This window comes from Rhinoderma darwinii, chromosome 2 (genome assembly GCF_050947455.1).
Source record: "Rhinoderma darwinii isolate aRhiDar2 chromosome 2, aRhiDar2.hap1, whole genome shotgun sequence".
In the NCBI taxonomy this organism is placed as follows: domain Eukaryota; kingdom Metazoa; phylum Chordata; class Amphibia; order Anura; family Rhinodermatidae; genus Rhinoderma; species Rhinoderma darwinii.
The window spans coordinates 182522388-182545168 of NC_134688.1; the positions used below are offsets into that span (position 1 = coordinate 182522388).

At 41.1% G+C, this 22781-nt stretch overlaps 1 protein-coding gene across 2 annotated transcripts in view; it reads left to right on the top strand.

The window, feature by feature from the left end:
• The window catches only part of CYFIP1 (cytoplasmic FMR1 interacting protein 1), a 109053-nt gene extending 90565 nt beyond the window's left edge, over positions 1–18488 (top strand). For both annotated transcript variants that reach the window (XM_075852575.1, XM_075852576.1), the window contains 7 exons: positions 697–787; positions 5069–5199; positions 10850–10922; positions 11488–11582; positions 11988–12226; positions 14899–15046; positions 17875–18488. In XM_075852575.1, coding sequence (XP_075708690.1) covers positions 697–787; positions 5069–5199; positions 10850–10922; positions 11488–11582; positions 11988–12226; positions 14899–15046; positions 17875–18039 — 942 coding nt within the window. In that variant the 3' untranslated portion in view covers positions 18040–18488. The remainder of the gene's footprint in view (positions 1–696; positions 788–5068; positions 5200–10849; positions 10923–11487; positions 11583–11987; positions 12227–14898; positions 15047–17874) is intronic.
• Positions 18489–22781: the final 4293 nt, after the last annotated feature.

A 22781-nucleotide genomic window follows, 5' to 3' on the forward strand; every position in this document is an offset into this window, starting at 1 on the left:
TGCTACACCAAGGGAGGCTGGCAGATATTTCCATACTTCTGGGGGCTTTTCCTCATCCTGTGTATAGCCGAAATGTCGCCTTCTGTTGATGGAGGAACGTTTATTTATATAAATGGCGGAAGTGTAATTTTTATAGAGGCCAGGGATAATTATAGAATAAGAACGCATGTAGTAAATGCACTATACTGTGTAATAAACTGCATGATGGTGTTTACATGTTGTGAGAACTGATTAAAACTCTTTACTAACCTAGACATGGCTAGAAAAATAATGGACATGATTATGATGTGTGCAGCTCCTACAAATTCCCGTCCCTGGCCTCTGTTTAACGAATACGTTGTGAAGAACCAAGTGACGTAGCGGTCCCTATATTGAAAGTTACACTGGTGCTTCCTGATGCAGCAGAGGCCACCCTACCTTCAGGACAAGGTTTTGGCCTCTATCGAACTGAATGAACCTTATGCGTGCTTTTCCGCTAAACATAGGGCATAAACTTGTTACGCACAGGGCCTTCGTTTTTATTTATATGTGCATTCCTGTAACAGCGGCATTAAAGAAAACATATAATGTTACACAGACCAGTTAATTGCATGTTTAAAATGAATGACATGTGAAGGATCTCATATTTTATTCATTTATTTATATGAACTCATGCATGAACTATTATGTGACTAACAATGGCTGTATTACTTGTAGTTGCAAGGTACCATTCTCCAGTATGTCCATACGCTGATGGAAGTGATGCCTAAGATCTGCAGGCTGCCCAGACACGAGTATGGCTCCCCAGGTTTGTTCTCTTGTAATTTTGTCAAAAAAGCTCACTTCAGATGAGGACATTGTGTTCCTGTTTTGTATGCTTATCATAATGAAAATGTTGTGTGTGCAGTGTTGAATTTCGTACTATTCGGAAAAATAATTGCGGCCATTCAAGGCCAGTTTTTCCTACAAATAAGGGCTGAAGTATTTATAGAAGAAAATAAGGCTTGTAAAGTTGCCCACAGAAGGTAAAAAGTATTTTGTATGTAATGAATCAAGTTGTTCCATTTTCTTTACTGTGACGTTAAATGGGTGGTCCTCTTTGGACGATTCCTTTTTGATAGATCGGTGGGACAGAAGTCTGTTCCTATTCTAATCGGTGGGCTAAAATCAGACATCCCCTTTGCTTTTTCTTTTGTTTTCAAATTCCTTATTAACAATTAATAGACATTGTTTGCTTAGCTTTTGAAATTGTGTGAAATGCCCCATGGCTTGGACTAATAAAAATGCAGCTAAGCATTTGTGTGGAAAAATGCAGAACTAGCTTATTGGACAAAACGTAAATTGCTGCCTCATATGTATGTCACAATTGTTTCATCAGACTTTTTCTTCCATGCCTGTTGAGGGCATTCATTTAGAAGGCTGTTGGGTAAATAATTTTCATTTCACATTTGTGTTTTCCACATTGAGCTGCCTGTCATATTGTGCTGCTTCTTAAAATAGCACAGCATTAACCTTCATGTCGGCACGGATGTAATGCAGCACTGAACAAAACAGAATGTCAGTGACTATTCTTCCAGAGAATGCTGGTGGGTGGACGAGTCTATACACTGATCAGAGTGCAAAAACTGGATCTTTTACCTATTGTGTTGAAAGGTTGGTTTTACAGTCTGATATCCATAGTAACAAAATACAATAAAAACTCAATAATCCATCTTTGATTTCCAACTAAAATCTTAGGCAAAATGTAAATCTGCTACTCCACTATAAATTGTTAAAGTACATTGTCTATTCTCTGTTGTAACACTTGAGTTCCAAACTACCTGTGAACGCATCATTCAGGAGCTTCATGGGTTGGGTTTCCATGACCAAGCCATAGCCAAAAAGGAATGCCATTCCCCATGCCAAGCCAAATTCATACTGTAAATAATACACACAAAAATTAAAAAATAGATCTAGAAATGTCTCCTTTTTATTTCTTCTGTAAGAGATCGTCAATTTTTCCATCTCTATCTCGCCAGCCTGCCTTTGGCTGTCCACAATAGAAGAATACGCCTGCCCTACAAACCTTCTTCTGAAAATGAGCACCTGTGACCTCTGCAAGATTTTGACATAGCTAGTTTATTTCAGGAGCATGCAGTTTGCCAGGTTTGGTGTTCGAGCTTGACTAGTCTGCACAAAGCCCTGTTTTCACATCCTTGAACGCATCAAAGATGAGAGCTCTGGGAATTAAATTTTATCACCCCCACGTCAGTGGCTGAATGGATAATAATCATTGCCATAGTGTTCAAAAATTGATATATCGGAGGTATTATTTTTCGGTATATATGGATTTTATATGAAAAGGTCCGTGCTCTTCAATCCAGTGTGCAGTGCCCTCTCACCTTCACTATCCGGCCAAAGTGATGATGGTAACAGTTGAATTTATCAGCCAGAATTCTTATTGCTTGGATTTTGTCCAATGTGATTTAGACAACCTTAAATTAGTTTCTGAACTGGATGGCAAGATTCGCACATGCTGCTACCTTTACCAATGTAGAAAGACAGTGCTTTTTTTAAGGGTGCAAACTGCAGATACTAAACTGTTTTCACATCGGTCCAGAAATACATAGAATCCAGCATGATAGAAAAACTATGCAGATGCTTTGTGAAATTTTGGGGTCTGGAAGTCAAGGTGTAATGTTATTCTTATCAAGCAGAAATGAGTAGTTCCTCACAACATGCATACTATGGATGAAGCCTTTTCAGCAAATTAATCTGCCACTTATCCCAGTTACTGGCCCCACACTTTAGTATAAAAAAAAAAAAAAAAAAAAAAAAAAGTGCTGTTAATTTATAAAGGCCAGTTTTTAAACAGTTTTTTGGGCTTTACTGAAAATCAGCGATACAGGGCTAAAATGTGTCATCTGTCGTGTCAGGGGATTTGTGATCTAGAGATGGGGCTGAGGTCCTAATCCTTTGTACTAATCCTGTACATGTTTCTGGATATATATTTTTTGCATAGATCTGAAATAAACATTACAGGAGAAATCACTCGCATGAATTTCGCATGTAACACTTCTGGATTTTAGATAATTCATCTGCCGAACTTCATGATGTTTAGTCTGCGTTGAGTCTGAGTTGTGTAGTACATTCCAGAAGATTTCCTTATGTAGATTGAACATGTCCGTATACTTTTTAGTAAACATACTGAAATGATTCCATTGAAATATTGGGGACGATTTATTAATGCTAGCACACCGTGTACCTCCTCGTGCAGTGATCGCCACCTTTGTCAACTGGGCACACGCCATGTTGATGAATGTGACATAGGGTAAAAACAATGCTAGTTAACAGATTGCTGATAAAAGTCATACTATGTGTGATACTAAAGTCCCCTTCATTTTTCCCAACACATCCCAACATCGGAATAAGTGGCAAAGGGCCTTTGTAAATACAGAATGTGGACAGAGTATATATGCAAGAAAACTGGTGTAAATAAATATATTGATAAATATTCCCCATCCTTTTTAAACCAAAGTATTAAATTGCTAGGTAGGACATCGTTTGACATTGAGGCAAAGGTACATGATGTAAGTTCATCGATTTGATGCCGCTCAAACATTGATCAATAACAATGCTTTCACAATTATAAAGTCGGAATCTAGAAGGTTCATGGATACAGTCATCCCCTTTGAATCTCTCACTGAACGTACTAAACAATGCCCATGGATGTTGCAGGATGTAAACCAATTCCAAAAGTTAAAAAAAAATGCAAATCAGCCACACAATTTTTTTAACACCCCTAATTTTTCTTGGCAAATGTGCAGGGTGTCTCTTGCGCTCTGACACTTCCTGTCACATTGTCCATTTGTTCACTCACCTATTTGTAGGCATTTAAAGAGGCTCTACCACCACATTAGAAGTGGCCTTTCTTCTACATAATCTGATCGGCGCTGTAATGTAGATTACAGCAGTGTTTTTTATTTAGAAAAACAATAATTTTTGACGGAGTTATGCCCTATTTTAGTTTTATGCTAATGACTTGCTTAATAGACAACTGGCGTGTTTTACTTTTTGACCAAGTGGGCGTTGTGGAGAGAAGTGTATGACGCTGACCAATCGGTGACCAACCAGCATTATATACTTCTCTCCATTCATTTACACGGCATATAGTGATCTTATTAGATCACTATGTGCAGCCACATACACACACATTAACGTTACTCAAGTGTCCTGAGAGTTAATAGACATTACCTCCAGCCAGGACGTGATGTGTATTCAGAATCCTGACACTTCGGTAACGTTTCTGTGAGATTTACAGCAAGGCAAGCGTAAACTGTCATTTAAAACGAGATTACGATTGCCTTGCTGTAAATCTCACACAAACATTACCGAAGTGTCAGGATTCTGAATAGACATCACATCCTGGCTGGAGGTAATGTCTATTAACTCTCAGGACACTTGAGTAACGTTAGTTTGTGTGTATGTGGCTGCACTTAGTGATATAGCTATATTACTATGTGCTGTGTAAATGAATGGGGAGAAGTGTATGACGCTGATTGGTCACTGATTGGTCAGCGTCATACACACCTCTGTACAACTCCCACTTGGTCAAAAAGTAAAACACTCCCAGTTGGGCTTTAAGAAAGTCAGAAGCATAAAGCTAATATAGGTCATAACTCCGTCAAAAATGATCGTTTTTCTAAATAAAAAAACACTGCTGTAATCTACATTACACCGCCGATCACATTATGTAGAAGATAGGGCGCTTATAATCTGGTGACAGAGCCTCTTTAATTACATGGTCATAAAAATAAATAAAAGCAGTTATAGTGTGCGACTTACCTGTCCACAAATTACTTAAAGGTTTGGCAGGATGTAATAAAATATACAAACTATTTTATACTTAGATGTTTCACTCTTTTATGCATGTTATAAATATGGTAACGGGGTGTTCTTGGTCACCCAAGATTTATTTTCCCCTGTTATTAACTTAGTGTAAATCTGGGTCTGTTCACGTGTGACAATCCGTAATTGGTACTGGTGTTTCCTCTATTTCGATGATCTACGTAATATTAATTAAATTATTTTTTTTTGTGTTGCACATTAGGTATCTTGGAGTTTTTCCATCATCAATTGAAGGATATAGTTGAATATGCTGAGTTGAAGACTGTGTGCTTTCAAAATCTGAGGGAAGTAGGCAATGCCCTCCTATTCTGCCTTCTGATAGAACAAAGCCTGGTATGTAGAATAAGCTGAATCTCTATACATAGCCCATTTACAGAAATAACCACATCTTTCTTGAGTCTCCAATAACACATTCTGTAAGACCGTTTTGAATTCATATATAGTAATCTAGGTAAAACTACATGTGGAAAATGTACCTCTTTAATAAGTTAATGCCATGTTTCTAGTTACGCTACATCGAGTAGTTCAGATAACAAAATATCTCAGACTGACACTGAAAGATTTTTAAAACCATTGATCATTTGGTCTCCAGAGTGTCTGATGGACATTTGTTATCCCAACAATAATCTGGGAAAAGCATCATCATCATTGCTTAGAAACGACTCTGCCGACAGCCGTGCGCTAGGCATTGCAAATGTAAATGTTGCCATGAGTGGCATTAACATTTACCAATACTGACCAGGAAGATTTTTCAGCTGACTGTTAATGGGTAACACTCTTGGCAAAAACCTATACACTAAGCTTAGACTTGTGTAGTTCCCAGGCCTTTCACTAGGCAAAACACAGGGCGTCCGTTTTTCTGGAGTGTTCCTTTTAAGGGGAATATCTCACATGAAGGACAGTTTACAAAGTAGAACAACGAAACTAATAAGGGCATGGAGAATGTAAGTTATGAGGAAAGATTAAAAGAATTAAACCTATTTAGCCTTGAAAAGAGATGACTAAGGGGGGACATGATTAACTTATATAAATATATTAATGGCATCTACAAGAAATATAGTGAAAACCTGTTCCATGTAAAATGCCCTAAAAAAACAAGGGGGCATTCCCTCCGTCTGGAAAAAAAATGTTCAACCTGCAGAGGTGACAAGCCTTCTTTACTGTGAGAATTGTGAATCTATGGAATAGTCTACCGCAGGAGCTGGTCAGGGACAGTAGATGGCTTTTTATTTATTTTTTATTGTTTTTATTATTGCAATCGAAAACAACAAAGTAACAACATATTGTTGTTGCAAGCGACCCAGCGCATTTGAAAAGCATATACTGACATGCAAGTCAGGCAAGTAGATACATTCAAACAGTATGCTCTATTTGCCTATAAGCAGAACGAGTACTTCTACATGACCTCAAGATGGTTTATTAGCAAAGCAACAGACTAGGAGGGAGATCTTCTACTCAGACCTCCCAGTGGAAAGGAAATTCCAGTGCGGCCATCAACACAACTGTCGCCTCCGTGCATATCTCGTCTCAGAAAGGGAATAGTCATGCAGCCTAGCCTGCGTATCGGCCACACAACTGTGGGCCAAATTCGACAATCAAGTAAAGAAAACAAACAGAATAACATAAGTTAATATCAAAAATAAAAAATTAAACCTCCATTGCCCGCCGCCTCTCCTGTTACCATGTGGTGTCCCCCTATTCCTCCTTTTAGAAGTCTGTGTCATCCATCCCGTGTCCCCAACTACCTACATATCACCATTTGACTCACAGTATTGGTATAAATGGAAGCCTAAAAGCGGCGTTTCCCCCACTAACCTCTGTTCCTGATACCATGTCGTGGGTTGGAAGCATGTACGTATTTTATCCTTTATGCGTTGAGATAATAAAGATATGAAACCCCCCCCCCCCCATATCTGAAAGAACGTCTGGACCCGTTTCGCCTTGTGGTAGGAAGCCTCCACCCAATCCACATTCATCATAAAAAGATAATTTGTCCAAGAAAGCATGGAGATGCGGGGCCTGGGTGTGATTCCAGACCTGTACTATGGCCTTCCTGCCTGCTGCTGCCAGTAAATGTAGGATGCAAATTTCATGTCTAGTATTGTCCTGTGTTCCTGTTTCCACATGTCACCATTTTTAAAAATAACCTCTTACAAGCCTAGAATGCTTGTAATAAAAAAAGAAGTTGCACAAAATGTGTCCATAGACTTTAAGGTCACTTCTGCTACAGACTAGTTAATATGATGTGACATTCACCGCAATGAGTAAATGTGTCCATTTTTTTTAATGTTTATACAGTATATTGTAATACAATCTGGTTCATATCAATGGGAGACTAAGCACCATGGGAATAGTCCCTGCCACTAGGAGGCTGACACTGGGTTGAAAAAAGTTTTTGCCTCCTATGCTGACTATACCCCCTCCTGCGGGCACCAGGCTTATCAGTTTAGCATAGTGTCTGTAGGAGGCAGACACCACCCACTTAGCAAGTCTGCTACATTACTTCTCCAAAGGCTAGTACACAAAGTAACCCAGGACTTCACCAGTCTGGTCTTTGTCGTCTTCCTCAGCTGAGGCTGAGATGTTCTCTGCAGATCTGTTTGCGAGAAGGTTTTCTCTGGTCAACATCTGTCTGCTTCATCTGACGACTCCACGGACTCCAGGTTGGTCTCTGCTATGCAGGATCGGATCTGGTCAGTATGAAACACACTAAGTTAAGGACGGATCCATCTTCTGTCCAGAAGGAGGTCTCCTTCCGTCGTCCCTGGTATCCACCTGCTGCTGTTCACATTTTATGAAGATTTTTAGGATATTCTTTCCAAGGAATGGATGTGCCCATACTGTCGTTTGTCCATATTTACAGTTTTCTTATCTAGGAGACCTGGTGGCCAGGTGTTACATCTTCCCTCCTGTGGATCCTCCATTTTTGTGATTAAAAGAACCATGCTTTCCTTATCTGATGTTGCTTCGCTCAGTAACCCCCTTGATAAAAGCTGGATTCTCTCTCAAAGTTAGCTTTTGTGACGGCCAGAGAGCTGAGTTGGCAAACTGTTGCTTTCTTTTGGGTTAGCAAAGCCTGCACTGTCTGGGCTAGGCAGCTGCACCATGGGCTATTTTTATTTGTGGCGTCAACTTCTTGTGGGCAGAGAAGTCGTCCCCTTTACCCTTAGACTCTGGAAGGCCATCTTTCTAGTTTAAATTATCATGGCAGCTGCATGCATGTACCACTAAATGGAACACTTCCAGAACTCCTTTGGCCCGTGTGGTGTAGGATGGGGGTTACATCTTCTTTTCCACGAGGTCTGTTTTTTTTTCATGTGGACAACGCCAGAGTTTGTAAGGTCATTCAGTTATACGATAGAATTCTTCACCCTTCCTCCTATTTTTTTTTCTACTCAACACACTCATGTGATGGCTTTACTCTGCCATAGATTCCCTTTCTACTCAGGAACTCGCTACTCCCTTTCCAAGTCCAGAACTCTAAAACGATTCAAGAATTTTTCACATCCAAGTCCGGTTGCTGGAAAAGGGTGAGTTTTTCCTCTTCCATTAACATTTGCAACACCTATTACCCTGTACATCAGCGGTACCTATGCCTCAGCATTTTGGATTTATCTACATCTTGTGTTTAGACTTGCTACCTCGCCCTGAGTTTTCACAAAAGCCATGGCAGCTATCTTGGCAATCCTCTTATAAGAAGACCCTCACCGGTCTCTCCTTTGCTGGGAGTAGGCTCTTTGCAAAGCGCCTGGAAGAAATTATTGCTGAGGTGACAGAGAAAAAGTTGTTTTTTTTTTCTCCCCCAAAATCGCCTTTGGGATTATACGCTCCTAAGGGATCCCAAAGATAGTTTTTGGGGTTTTTTGTTTGTTTAACTTATTCGGCCCTCAGACTCCAGGGTCGTCGTCTTCAGGATTAAACTTTCTGGGATTGAATGTCAATCCCAACAATTGAATGTCTGTGGCATACTTGAACCACCAGGGGATAAACCACATCCAGCAATCCTCGGATTCTACTCTGGTCGTAGGCCCACATTTTGGATATATCCGTGTTCCACGTTCTTGGCATGGACAATTGGGCTGTGGATTTTCTCAAACCGGAGTAGCTCAATCCAGGTAAGTGGTCTCCTTTTATAGAGTTGTTGGTTTTTTTTCAACTCTGACGCTAGCAGGGGACCCCAGACGTGGACCTCTTTGCTTCATGTCTGAAACACAAAGTTCTACGGTTAGTGTCCAGGATTCAAAAACATTTTACGGTCACCGTGGTCTCTCTCTACACCCTGTAGGACAAGTTCACTTTCCTATATCTGTCCCCTTATCTTCTCAGAGGGCCTTACCATTCTCAACACACCAGAAAGGCCATGCCCAGTCTGGCATGCCAGGGTCATCAATCTCCTGGTGGAAGCCCCTTGGAGTTTGCAGGTACATTGTCCCCATTTCCTATCCCAAGGTCCACTATTCCACCAGACTTTTACCTCCGCTGTGTTTGAACAGCAGCATTAACAGTAGCTTCGTTAGAGGTTTTGGGAAATTTCTGAGTCTGTTATACAGAATATGTTAAGAGCTTGAAACCCCAATCGGCAAAGGTATAGCATCGTACCTAAAAGGCCTACTTTCACTGGCGTGAGTTCCTCTTTTCCACTCCTAAGCCTGTCCTTCCTCCTGTCTTGCTTAGAGCAGGTTCTCCACTTGGCCTTCCTGAAGAGGCAAATCTTCCTTTATCTGTTCTGTTCCAACAAACCCTCGCTTTTCATGCTCCGATAAAAGACCTTCCTTCCGGGAATTGCACACTGCGTACCCCCATTCACCCTCCGGTGAACTCCCTGGGATCTTAATTTGGTCCTGGATACTCTGCAAAGCTCCTCGTTTGAACCCCTATATGATCCTCCTACAAGTATTCTTTCCTGGAAGGTTGCTATTCTTGTGACTATTACCTCCATTAGAAGGGTTTTGAAACTGGAAGCTCGCTCCTGTAAGTGTTCCTTCCTTGTCCTTCACGACTATAAGGTGGTATTATGTCCCATATTTTCTTTGGTTTTTCGCCTTTCATATCAACAAGGACATTGTTCTTTCTGTCTTCTGTCTTGCTCCACCCGCAGGAGTGCATGCTTTACAGACTTTGTGGTGAGGGCTGTACGCATCTACCTCTCCGCTCATTCATGGTGTTGTTTCTCAATGATTCTACCGATCTACCGGACTTTACAGGTACAAAAATCCAATTGTCTGCCTCATTGATGTAATCATTTATTGTCTTTTATAAACACATGATAGGTCTTTTGGGTCCAATCACATTGCAGTATACATCTATTTACGTATGATATGGCACTATTGACTGTTTTTGTTTTTACTTATTATTGCTTTACAGTGCTTAATCATGTTTGATTCTTTTCATGAAAGAACAGCCCGTTTGGTATAGAAATAATTGCAATTCTGATAATGGTCTGCCATCTTCAATAAACCTTTTATAATCGTGCATATAATGGTGATATCATTCCTATTATTCTCCATTGATCTCTCCGCTATATGACCATGTCAGCTGGTGACCTTGTCAAGGTTCTTGTGCAAACATAAGTGACCGTATGACGTGTGGCTTGGTCACCTTGGCAGAACATTATTCTGCATTTACTAAATCACGGCAATCTGAGAGCACTCCTGCTGTGGGATTACAAGAGATGTTATGATTTATGATTCTAGGGCTGAATAGTCCTGTAAAATGACGGGCTACTCACATTGCTTTTCAAAGCTCACTGTTTCGTAGCAACAGAATTAGCCGAGTCACTGGAGTGCAGCAATTTAGCTGGAACATTAGACACTAATTGTAAGATGTTATTATTTATTGGCTGCTAGTTTAACAAGCACAGAATAACTAAAAGCTCAATGTGACAGCAATTTTTGGGACGTGTATGAAAAATGGTTGTAAAGGATCTATCGAAATAACCTCTTTATTGGAAGTGAAATTACCGGTTTTATTTATTTATTTTTAGTCCCTAGAAGAGGTGTGTGACCTGCTTCATGCTGCACCTTTCCAGAACATTCTTCCCAGGGTCCATGTTAAAGGTATGCCTCTGTGTGACAAGTGGCGTTGGTCTGCTACCATTCCCTGTAAAACCCTGGTATGGGGCCATGTTACATTTTATACAGCAGAATTGTGAATCATTTCTCAATAGATAGTTATCATTAAAGGCGGCAAGGAAATCTGTTATCCTACTATTTATATGTAGCTGCTGACAGCGAGATATTGGCGCTGTTTGTCATGTATTTTGTACTGTATCACCTGTATTCTTCTGATGGGAAGAATCACTCATGTGTAAATTAAATAACAGAGATTTATATATGGAACAATACACATATGCAGTAGAGCTTTTTTTTTTTGGGTTCCCTATTTCTGGTCTTTTTTTTTTTTAAATCTATTTTAGTCTCAAGCTTTAAACTAAGGAGTGTCAGGAAGCATTAAAGCCATAGTCCATGCTCTGTTTTTTATTTGAGGAAAAACTTACAACATAAGCAAAATCAGGCTGTTCGTAAGAATCTTATTACAATGATTCTGTATGGTTTGGGCAATATTTAGCCTGAAGTTACATTTACATATGATTCTTTCCATTTTTGTATTGTTTGACATAAGACGGAGAACGGCTGGAAGCGAAGATGAAGAGGTTAGAATCAAAGTATGCTCCACTTCATCTGGTGCCTCTCATAGAGAGATTGGGGACTCCTCAGGTACGTGCTGATTAATATCGGATATTGCTGTTTTCTATGATCCATCATGGACACACACTATAGTAAATATTAAAGGGTTTTAGTCCTGCATCTGCTTTCCATACCCATTCAGTAAAGCTGCCATGTTTTGTCTCCTATCCTCTATTAAGAGCCCATTTGACATTGTTGCTGAGGTGCAGTAGACCTGTTGCTCGCATAGTGAATGACCTGGTAAAGGCATAAGTATGAGAAAATGATTTAAGAGGTGTCCCATAAATCCTGTGAAGGATCATTACATGTAACATATACATTGAATAAAACAAAGGGTCCTCTCTGACTTGTGTAGTCCTATACATTGTGCAAGACTGCTATTTGAAGAGGAAACATTGGACACAAGATGGTTTTAATTTTATTGTATTTTTTCAGCAAATTGCCATAGCTAGGGAAGGAGATTTGCTGACCAAAGAGCGACTTTGCTGTGGCCTGTCAATGTTTGAAGTGATTCTTACCAGAGTTCGCACCTTCCTTGATGATCCTATCTGGCGTGGACCACTGCCCAGCAATGGTGTGATGCATGTGGATGAGTGTGTAGAATTCCATCGGCTCTGGAGTGCTATGCAGTTTGTCTACTGTATCCCTGTGGGCACACACGAATTCACTGTAGAGTAAGCAGCATTTATATCCATTCTACTCTATACTGTGTCTCCGCTGTAAATCTGGAATGAAAGCTTCATGCACATGGCCGTATTACTGCTCCAGTTTTTACGGAGCTGTAATAGGTTATCCATAGAAGTGTATGAGGCCTCAGATTTCATACAGAGGTTTTTTGTTTTTTTTGTTGGATTCTGTACGGATCCAGTAGATACAAAATTGTGGCATGCTCTATCTGATGCCGTATGTATGGAGCGTTCATCCTCTAGAAGCATTGCTTCTAGGGGAGCATATCGTACAGCACCTGACGGAGCACCATACAGCAGAACATGGTGTCACAGGGGACACCATGGCCTCACACCTATTATGGAAGCAAAACTGTGTATAATACATAGTTAACCTATTCCCCAATGGGAGTAATCTGTGGTAAAGCCATGGCAGAAAAGGAATGCAATGTTTTTAAGAAACTGCAGCATACAGACTTTACATAAGGTCTTTCTGCAGTTTTCTCTTTTGCAAAAAAAAAAATTCTGCAGGAAAAACTATTGAAATGTGAATTTGGCCTAAAAATGTCCTGCAAACTCTCTGAGGTTCTTTATTCCATATTTATCAAGAGCTGGGACATGTTGACTTTTGCATTTCACAATGGGTCTGACATGGGGTGAGGCTTGTTATTCTCACCTGTACAGGGTATTTATCAATGTCTGTCAGACAAAATTTCTTTTAAAGTGGAGCACCGGCAGAGACCGTTTTGGGGGAATTTATGAAGGGCTTTACAACAGTTTTCTGGCAATTAAAAAAAATTGCTGATTATGGCGTATACAATATTAGTGAAATGCATTGCAACTTGAAGCACATTAGTTTGCACTTCATGCCACTTTAAAAAAAAAAAGTGGGGCTTAGCGGAAGGGGCGGGGCCACCACAGTCAGCAAATTTACTTTCATTTACACCAGAAATTGGAGCGGAAAGGTACGTCCGCTTGTAGCTTGTGTAGATTTCCCTTTCTGGCACACAGACAGCACAAGATGTGACAAATTTATTAAGAGGTGTTCCCCTCTTAACAAATTTGTGACATCTTACTCCTCCAGGCTTCAGACTGACTGGCATATGGAACGCCAATCTTCGTAAATCTGCCCCTTTGTTTCTCAGAACTGTCCTAAATGTTTTTTGTTACATGATAAGGGCATGACCACACGTGGCGGATTTCCTCCGCAACTGTCCGCATCAATGCCGCACAGAATCTGCGTTGCAGATTCTGCTGCGGATCTGCACAAAATGTGCAGTAAATTGATGCGGACTAGCTGCTGCGGACTGCGGTAAAAGTACTTCCCTTCTCCCTATCAGTGCAGGATAGAGAGAAGGAACAGCACTTTCCCTTGTGAAAGTCAAAGAAATTCATACTTACCGCCCGTTGTCTTGGTGACGCGTCCCTCCTTCGGCATCCAGCCCGACCTCCCTGGATGACGCGGCAGTCCATGTGACCGCTGCAGCCTGTTATTAGCCTGTGATTGGCTGCAGCCGTCACTTAGACTGAAACGTCATCCTGGGAGGCCGGACTGGAGACAGAAGCAGGGAGTTCTCGGTAAGTATGAACTTCATTTTTTTTTTACAGATAGATGTATATTGGGATCGGTAGTCACTGTCCCGGGTGCAGAAACAGTTACTGCCGATCGCTTAACTCTTTCAGCACCCTGGACAGTGACTATTTACTGACGTCTCCTAGCAACGCTCCCGTCATTACGGGAGCCCCATTGACTTCCTCAGTCTGGCTGTAGACCTCGAAATACATAGGTCCAGCCAGAATGAAGAAATGTCAAGTTAAAAAAGCAAGACGGATCCGCAGCACACATAACATGTGCATGACAGCTGCGGACTTCATTGCGGAAATTAGAATCTCCATTGAAGTCAATGGAGAAATTCCGCCATGAGTCCGCCACTGCTCCGCAACAGACAGAGCATGCTGCGGACACCAAATTCCGCTCCGCAGCCTATGCTCCGCAGCGGAATTTTACGCCTCGTCTAAACGAACACTGCTAAATTAAAGTGTAAGTCAATGGACAAACGGCTCCGCTGCGGATTAACGCTGCGGAGTGTCCGCAGCAGAATTTAAGTGAAATTCCGCCACGTGTGAACCCAGCCTAAAGGTGTCCCAATAGAAACCTTGGAAATGATTTTTCTGCTTTCCCTTGATCTGATCCTGTTATTTGCACTAAATATACGTCTCTCAAATGGAGCCGTATGGCTGGGTTCACACGTATGTTTGTGATGCAGTTTTTTTCTAGAAAACTATAATCGCACATCGCAATTTGTTGCAGATTTTTGAGCCAAAGCCAGGAGTGGTTTCAAAAGGAAATATAAGAACTTCTTCCTGGATCCACTTTTGGCTCAAAAAAATCTGCATCAAAATCTGCAACAAATTGCAATGTGTGAATGTAGCCTAAGCCTTTCTTTTATACTTTTGGATCTTCACCTGGCATTGGCTATAAAAAAAAAAAACAACAACAAAAGACGGCATGTGTGAATCCAGTCTAATACTTACATGTTAATATTTAAAATATCAGCCCCATAACCAGGAAAACTATGTATGAATACATTATATTAGGAGCTTGGAAGACATGGCTTAAAAATGTACAGCATTGACTTGTGCACATCCTTGATTGACTGAAACTTGTTCCTGGGTAATAGGCAGTGCTTTGGTGATGGACTGCACTGGGCTGGTTGTATGATCATTGTGCTCCTGGGACAACACAGACGATTTGATGTCTTGGACTTCTGCTATCACCTACTAAAGGTTCAGAAGCATGATAGCAAGGATGAAATCATCAAGAGCGTGGTACGTAAACAATTGAGGTGGTAGTTGTGGAACAATCCTGTGCACCAAAGTTTAATGGTTTGACATAGGGATGCACGATGCATCGAAACTTCGATACTGTTTCGATACTCTGCATCCCCAAACGGTTTGATACCGTTATTTCATGTATTTCGATACTAAGCTGTGCGGCTTCACAGCTCAGTATAGTAACACATGAATGTATGAGAGCGGGGCTGCAGCTGTGTGATAGTCATTGCCTCGCTCCTGAGTCCTGACAACAAGTGCGCGGGGTCAGGATGATGCGATATGGCCAGCACTGCACTAATGAGCGGCGACACTGAAGACAGAACATGGCGGGCGCACTACAAAACACCCCCATGTTCTGTCCTCTGTGCCTGCGCCACTCATTAGTGCAGCGACGGCCGCATGACCTCATGCTGACCGCGCGCGCACTTAATGTCAGGAGCGGGGCAATGACTGTATTACACAACCGCAGCCCCGCTCTATAACAGTGGAGATGAGAGAAATCTCTCATCTCCGCCGTTCTTCTCCTGAATGCAGCGATCAAAGCTGACAGCCGCATTCAGGAGAAAATGAGGGGGGATGTCCCTTGGACATACCATATATGGGCAGACATCTCAGGGTCTATTGAAGGACCCCAGGGCTGTCTTACCATATTTCCTGTTAGGGCATACTTAGGTATGTCCTAACAACTGCCTGTGTACTATACGTACATAGGCTAATGTACTGGCACAGATCTGATAAATGCCAGTACATTAAAGTTTAAAAATAAAGTAACATTCAATTAAATAAAATACACATACACCTTTTTTTTTTTTTGTTTTTTTTTTTTACAATAAACAGTAAAATAAGTCTCAATACATAAAACATACACATATTCGGTATTGGTGCGGCCGTAATAACCTGCACAACAATTTTTTTGCGTCGTTTATGATGTGTACGCTGTAAAAAAAATAAAATCAAAACTACTTTCTTTCACTTAGGGCTTATTTAGACGATGATATACGTCCGTGCAACGCGTGTGATTTTCACGCGCCTCGCACGGACCTATGTTAGTCTATGGGGCCGTTCAGACGGTCAGTGATTTTCACGCAGTGTATGTCCGCTGCGTAAAACTCACGACATGTCCGATATTTGTGCATTGTTCGCGCATCACGCACACATTGAAGTCCATGGGTGCGTGAAAATCACGCGCAGCACACGGAAGCACTTCCGTGTGACGCGCGTGATTCGCGCAACAGCAGTAAAAACTATGAAGGAAAACAGAAAAGCAAACATAGTGTCATAACGATGGCGGTTGCACGAAAATCACGCAGCCACGCATCATACGAGGGTGACACAAGGAGCTGTTAAGTACCTTTTGCGCGTGCAAAACGCACACGCTCATGTAAATCCGGCCTTATTGTGAGGAACGTGGTGTGATGAATTTAACCTCCATGTGCCTCATATTAATAGTAATTAACCCCATCATGTACCTTACACATTAACCCATTATGACTGAGAAACATGATGGGGTTAATTACTATTAATGTGAGGCACGTGGAGGTTAAATTCATCCTCACGCCTCACATCAGAAAATGGAAGAACCTTTTTTTTTTATTATTACTGTTGGCAAAGTATCGAATTAGTATCGAAATCGCAATACTACACAAAGTATCGACATCGAAGTCCAAATTCTGATATCATGACATCCCCAGTTTGACATATCCCAAGGTTTACCCCACCCCCAACATACTTTTTACAGCCATTGTTCTTATAAATGTGTTTGAAAAATTATTCAAATTAATTTTTGAATCCTTTCTTTAAATTGCTCCCATACTCCCAAGTGTTTTCTTTAAATGCTGTACATGCTATGGTGTTTTATATTGATCTTTGTCTAGTAAGACTGACATGATCATCATATTGTCTTCTGGAAAATGAGGTTCGAGAATGATAACTGGCAAGCCGTGACACAATTCATCCCCTGACCATAGTAACCAGCAGCAATGAAAGTTGCCTATATTTAATAAACGCGATAGTCCTTAGCTGTTTCTGTACCTCCTGTAGAGTTGTATGGAGCATCAGCGTGCAGGCTTGCCCACCACTCCATACAACTCTCTCCACCGTGGGCATTCTGGTGGTAATTTTGTGAAAGTAGACATCTTACGCTTCGTACAAATGCCACCCCCATTTTACACTCTTGGGTGCTTTAAGTGCAATTTCGCATTGTCGTAACGTGCAAAAAATGACTAGTCCTGTTTGGGGCTAAAAGTCTGATCGAAGCAAAGCCTGAGAGACCCACAACACCTCCTAAAAATAAAAGTTACATGCCACTTAACCTTAGACTGACAGCACATATCTCCTCTCATTGGTAAGAGTGATAACATGAAGAAAAGTTCCTGTATTACTCCCTGTGGTCACTGAAGGCTGTACGGGGTAGGGATGACCGGAACAGGTTGTGATCATTCTTCATGCTGTCACTTGTAGCTTCCTCTTTCCCACCCCTCCCTTATACAAGCACAAAACTAGAACTTCATACAACTTCTGCTCCTTGATATTGCACTTAGAGATTTTGTAGCATTTGAAAGCAAAGATTCTGGGCTTTAATATAATACGAAGACTTAGCTTTGTAAGTCTAGTCGTGGCAAGTGTTTAAAGTCATGACGTATCAAATAAGTCCTTGGCGGTGAAAGGGTTCATGTGGAAGGCTTACAGAATGATTGCAAAAATGCTGGTCTTGTGCTCTTCACAGAATTTCTGGGAAGAAGATAGGAAGTGTAGTATTTGATGTTACTGCCATTTACCTGTTAGTGTGCCTTTAATTAACCATCTTGATTTAATGTATGCAGCCTTTGAAGAAAATGGTTGAACGTATCCGTAAGTTCCAGATTATCAATGACGAGATCTTTTTCATTTTGGATAAGTACCTGAAGGCTGGAGATGGAGAAAATACATCCGTGGAACATGTCCGATGCTTTCAGCCTCCCATTCACCAGTCACTGGCCAGCAACTAAGGTGTTTCTCACTGTAATATACACTTGGCATTACCACTGTATAATGACCCTTTATACTGTATTCACTGGTAGAGACTGCAAATTAGGCAGCCATAATTATGATCAAGAATGAAATCTTATAAATAATCCGCAAAAGTGTTTCCTCTGAAAAGGTAGGAAAAGGGATGCTATACAAGGCTAGTACACTTAGCATAGATTTGCATTGTCTGCAATTTAAATTATTTTTCCAATTCTATATTTACTGCTGTATAACACTACCAGTCCCACCCATAAATCTCTTTTTAGAAATCACTTTCACATTCTGGGATAAGGATGCATAACGCTCTGTAATTATTGGGTTCTTAAGAATGTACTTTCTAACAGCCATGTATCTCTGACTTGTAAAAATGTAATCTCCAATAATCAAGAATTTCATGTTATGTCATTTTCAATAAAAGTTTATATTAACATGTATGACTTTATTTTATTTATTTTCTTCTGAACTCCTTTTTGGCTGCTAAGAAGGCACATCTGAAAATTATATTTACGCCACTACCCCATCGGTGATTCTTGCTTTTTTTTTTTATATATATATATATATATATATATATATATATATATATATATATATATATATACACACACACATACATACACTTTTTAGTGGTGGCTGCTTTAGCTCTGCTCCAGTAGTGTACAACTATGATCAGTGACTGCAGATTAGCTACATTTTAGTCTGAAATCTATCTCTTGCCCATCAGTCTTAGGCCTTGTTCACACAAACGTGTCAGTTTTGCGCGCGTAAAAACGCTGCGTTGCAGTTCCGTGTGACATCAGTGTATGGTGTGTCTGCGTTTTTTACACGCGTATGTCACGCGTTTCACGTCAGCAAAATGAACTGAGGGAGGTGTTTTTCTTTTTCAAAATCATTCCATTAGCAACTGTTGCGTGAATCACACACAGCACACTGATGTGCGTCTGTGTGCTGTCCGTGATTTTTCACGCACCCATTGACTTCAAGGGATGCGTGATGCGCAAAAAACGCACAAGTGTAGGACATGCAGTGTTTCACACAGCGGATACACGCTGTGTGAAAAACACAATGTCTGAATGGCCCCATTGACTTGCATAGGTCCGTGTGACGTCCGTTATTTTCACGCGCGTAACACGGGCGTGAAATACGCTCGTATGAATTAGGCCTTAGGGTAAGGCCACACAGAGCTGCCCTGACCCGGCCACAATGCGGCTAACAACTGCGCCGTCACCGAGTTCTGCGCGGCTGTCAAATAGCTTGTTAATGGCCGCACGTTATTGTGGGTAAAATGGCCCTTATCTGCAAAATCGTGTGGCCATTAATTAATACACCCTTTATGCCCACACGATTTTGCAGGTAAAGGGCTGTTTTACCCACAAACGCGGGGCCATTAACAGGGTATTCGAACATTGCAGACAAATAGTGTTCCCAAACTCAACCTCACTGCTATCCGTTGTAAGCAAAGGAACGTTTATCCTGATGTTTCTCAAGTGAAACCCTAAGCTATTCATTTTTAATATATATGTAATAAGTTGTATTTTAGCGGATTCTCTCAACCATGCCAATTTTGGGGAAACTAAATGCTGGGCTATCATTTTTGGGTTGATTGCTCTGCTTTATTATAAGGGTCAAGGAATAAGTAATTTTATGGTCTGTATCCTTTTCTATTATTGCAACCATCAGGGAGCAATTCTGATACTCCATATCTGTACGATTTATTTTGTAACGGTTATACCCTCCTTTTTTTTCTTAAAGAGGCTCTGTCACCAGATTTTGCAACCCCTATCTGCTATTGCAGCAGATAGGCGCTGCAATGTAGATTACAGTAACGTTTTTATTTTTAAAAAACGAGCATTTTTGGCCAAGTTATGACCATTTTCGTATTTATGCAAATGAGGCTTGCAAAAGTACAACTGGGCGTGTATTATGTGCGTACATCGGGGCGTGTTTACTACTTTTACTAGCTGGGCGTTGTGTATAGAAGTATCATCCACTTCTCTTCAGAACGCCCAGCTTCTGGCAGTGCAGACACAGCGTGTTCTCCAGAGATCACGCTGTGACGTCACTCCCAGGTCCTGCATCGTGTCAGACGAGCGAGGACACATCGGCACCAGAGGCTACAGATGATTCTGCAGCAGCATCGGCGTTTGCAGGTAAGTCGATGTAGCTACTTACCTGCAAATGCTGATGCTGCTGCAGAATCAACTGTAGCCTCTGGTGCCGACACGATGCAGGACCTGTGAGTGACGTCACCGATCTGCACTGCCAGAAGCTGGGCGTTCTGAAGAGAAGTGGATGATACTTCTCATCAGAGCGCCCAGCTAGTAAAAGTAGTAAACACGCCCCGATGTACACACATAATACACGCCCAGTTGTACTTTTACTTTTCAACACGCCCAGTTGTACTTTTGCAAACCTCATTTGCATAAATACGAAAATGGTCATAACTTGGCCAAAAATGCTCGTTTTTTAAAAATAAAAACGTTACTGTAATCTACATTGCAGCGCCTATCTGCTGCGATAGCAGATAGGGGCTGCAAAATCTGGTGACAGAGCCTCTTTAAGGTTATGGTTTGAGGTTTGGCTGGTCAGTAATAGGACTGGGTACCTGTAAACTGCAGAGCCTTCCAAACAATCACCAAAAGCAACAGCCATTGCATAAAATTTTGTTTTTTTTAATTATTGGAGAATATTAGATTATGAGCCACCTACCAGATGGCTCTTGTGTACATAATGTGAAGCTAAGAACACAATGACAAACCTATTCAAAATAAAGAGTCCGATAGTGTCACAAAAATCCTACTAATGTAATACCGGCTTGTTTTCCCCAAGACTAGTTAGTACTTCCTTTTCACCCCCTCTTGTGTGGCAGTTTGGTGGGCTGTTTAGTAGATTAATTGTACCCACTATAACTCTTAGGGTATGTGCACACGTAGTGACCAAAAACGTCTGAAAATACGGAGCTGTTTTCAAGGGAAAACAGCCCCTGATTTCCAGACGTTTTTTGAGCAACTCGCGTTTTTGACGTCCGTTTTTGGAGCTGTTTTCATTGGAGTCTGAGAAAACGGCTCCAAAAACATCCAAAGAAGTGTCCTGCACTTCTTTTGACGAGGACAGCTGTCAAACGACGACGCGTAAATGACAGGTTGTCTGCACAGTACGTCGGCAAACCCATTCAAATGTTTGCCGACGTATTGTAGCCCTATTTTCAGACGTAAAACGAGGCATAACACGCCTCGTTTACGTCTGAAAATAGGTCGTGTAAACCCAGCCTAATTAGGATACGTCCACACGTAGCATAAACAATTCGGATTTTCCACAACTGATTTCATTGTGGAATATCTGCAGCAGAATACAGTAGCAGCACATCACGTTAAAAAAATCAGCTGAAAAATAAAATTGCAGTGCTTTTTTTTTTTCCTTTGTCCACAGCATGTCAATTTAGGCACTGCAAGTTTTCCCAATGAATTCAATGGGCAGGTAAAACCCGCAACAAATAGATGTTGCGATTCTGCCGCAAAAATTGCAACTCACTGAAGAAAAAAAAAAAATGAAAAAAATTTTATACTTACCCAGATCTCTCTGGTTATGCGTCCAGCCCGGCCTTTAGGGATGAAATGTAATCCCATGTGACTGCTGCAGCCAATTACAGGCTGCAGCGGTCACATAGGATGACACGTCATCCCAGGAGGCTGGGCTGCAGGACAGCAGAGAGATGTGTCGCCATGGCTACGGGTAAGTGCGTAATTTTTTAATCTGTTTTCCGCTGCGGACATTCCAACCAAAAAAATACCACAATTTGCGTGTACCAAGGCGGATGCGCTGTGCACTTTTACACAGCATATCCGCCCTGTGTAAACATAACCTTAGTGTTAGAACAAAGAAATAGGAGTGGTCCTGCAGCTCACCTTATCACAGGCATGAGTTGTTTGATAGCGCACGGGTCCTCGTGTCGGCACACGGGCAGCATAGACAAAAGGATAGAAGAAGTGGATCCAGCACGGAGTTGTATGTGTCCGTTAAAATAGGAAGCTTCTTCCAAGTTTTATTCGAAGATGATTAAAAAATATTGAAACCATTGTCAACCAGCCATGATTAAGGATGCAGTAAGCGCCTGAAACGCGTAGGCACCGCTCGATGCCACCAAACCACTCTCTGTACTGGGGAAACACTTGCACATTTTTTCAATATTTTTTAATTGTCTTCGAATAAAATTTGGAAGAAGCTTCCTATTTTAACGGACACATACAACTCAGCGCTGGATCCACTTCTATCCTTTTGTCTATAACAGTGTGTTGCATTCTGTCTTTATTTACTATAGTGACAGGTTTCCCTAAAAATATTGGTGCAGATTTCCTAAGCTAACATTTAGCCAGCATAAACGTTTTTTCGACGCATTCTAGACACAGTAGTAAATCTGACCCATTCTTCTTAGGGCATGTTCACTGCTTATTTTTTGAGCGTAAAATGCTTTATGAAATATACTGTAGTTTGAAGCGTATTTTTACCTGATTTTTCCCAGTGACACTTTAAAAAAAACATCAAAATATGCTTTAAAAAGGACCTGTCACTATGTCCTTTTAAGTTGAACTGGCTTACTGACCCGAATAGCTTTTTCCCTGATTCCAGCGGGGTTTTTTTCCCTTTTTTTTTTTTTTAGACCCTCGTTCCAGAGATATGGCCCACTGTTGTGTTGCTTCCCTATATGCTAATTTGCTGCATGTGAACT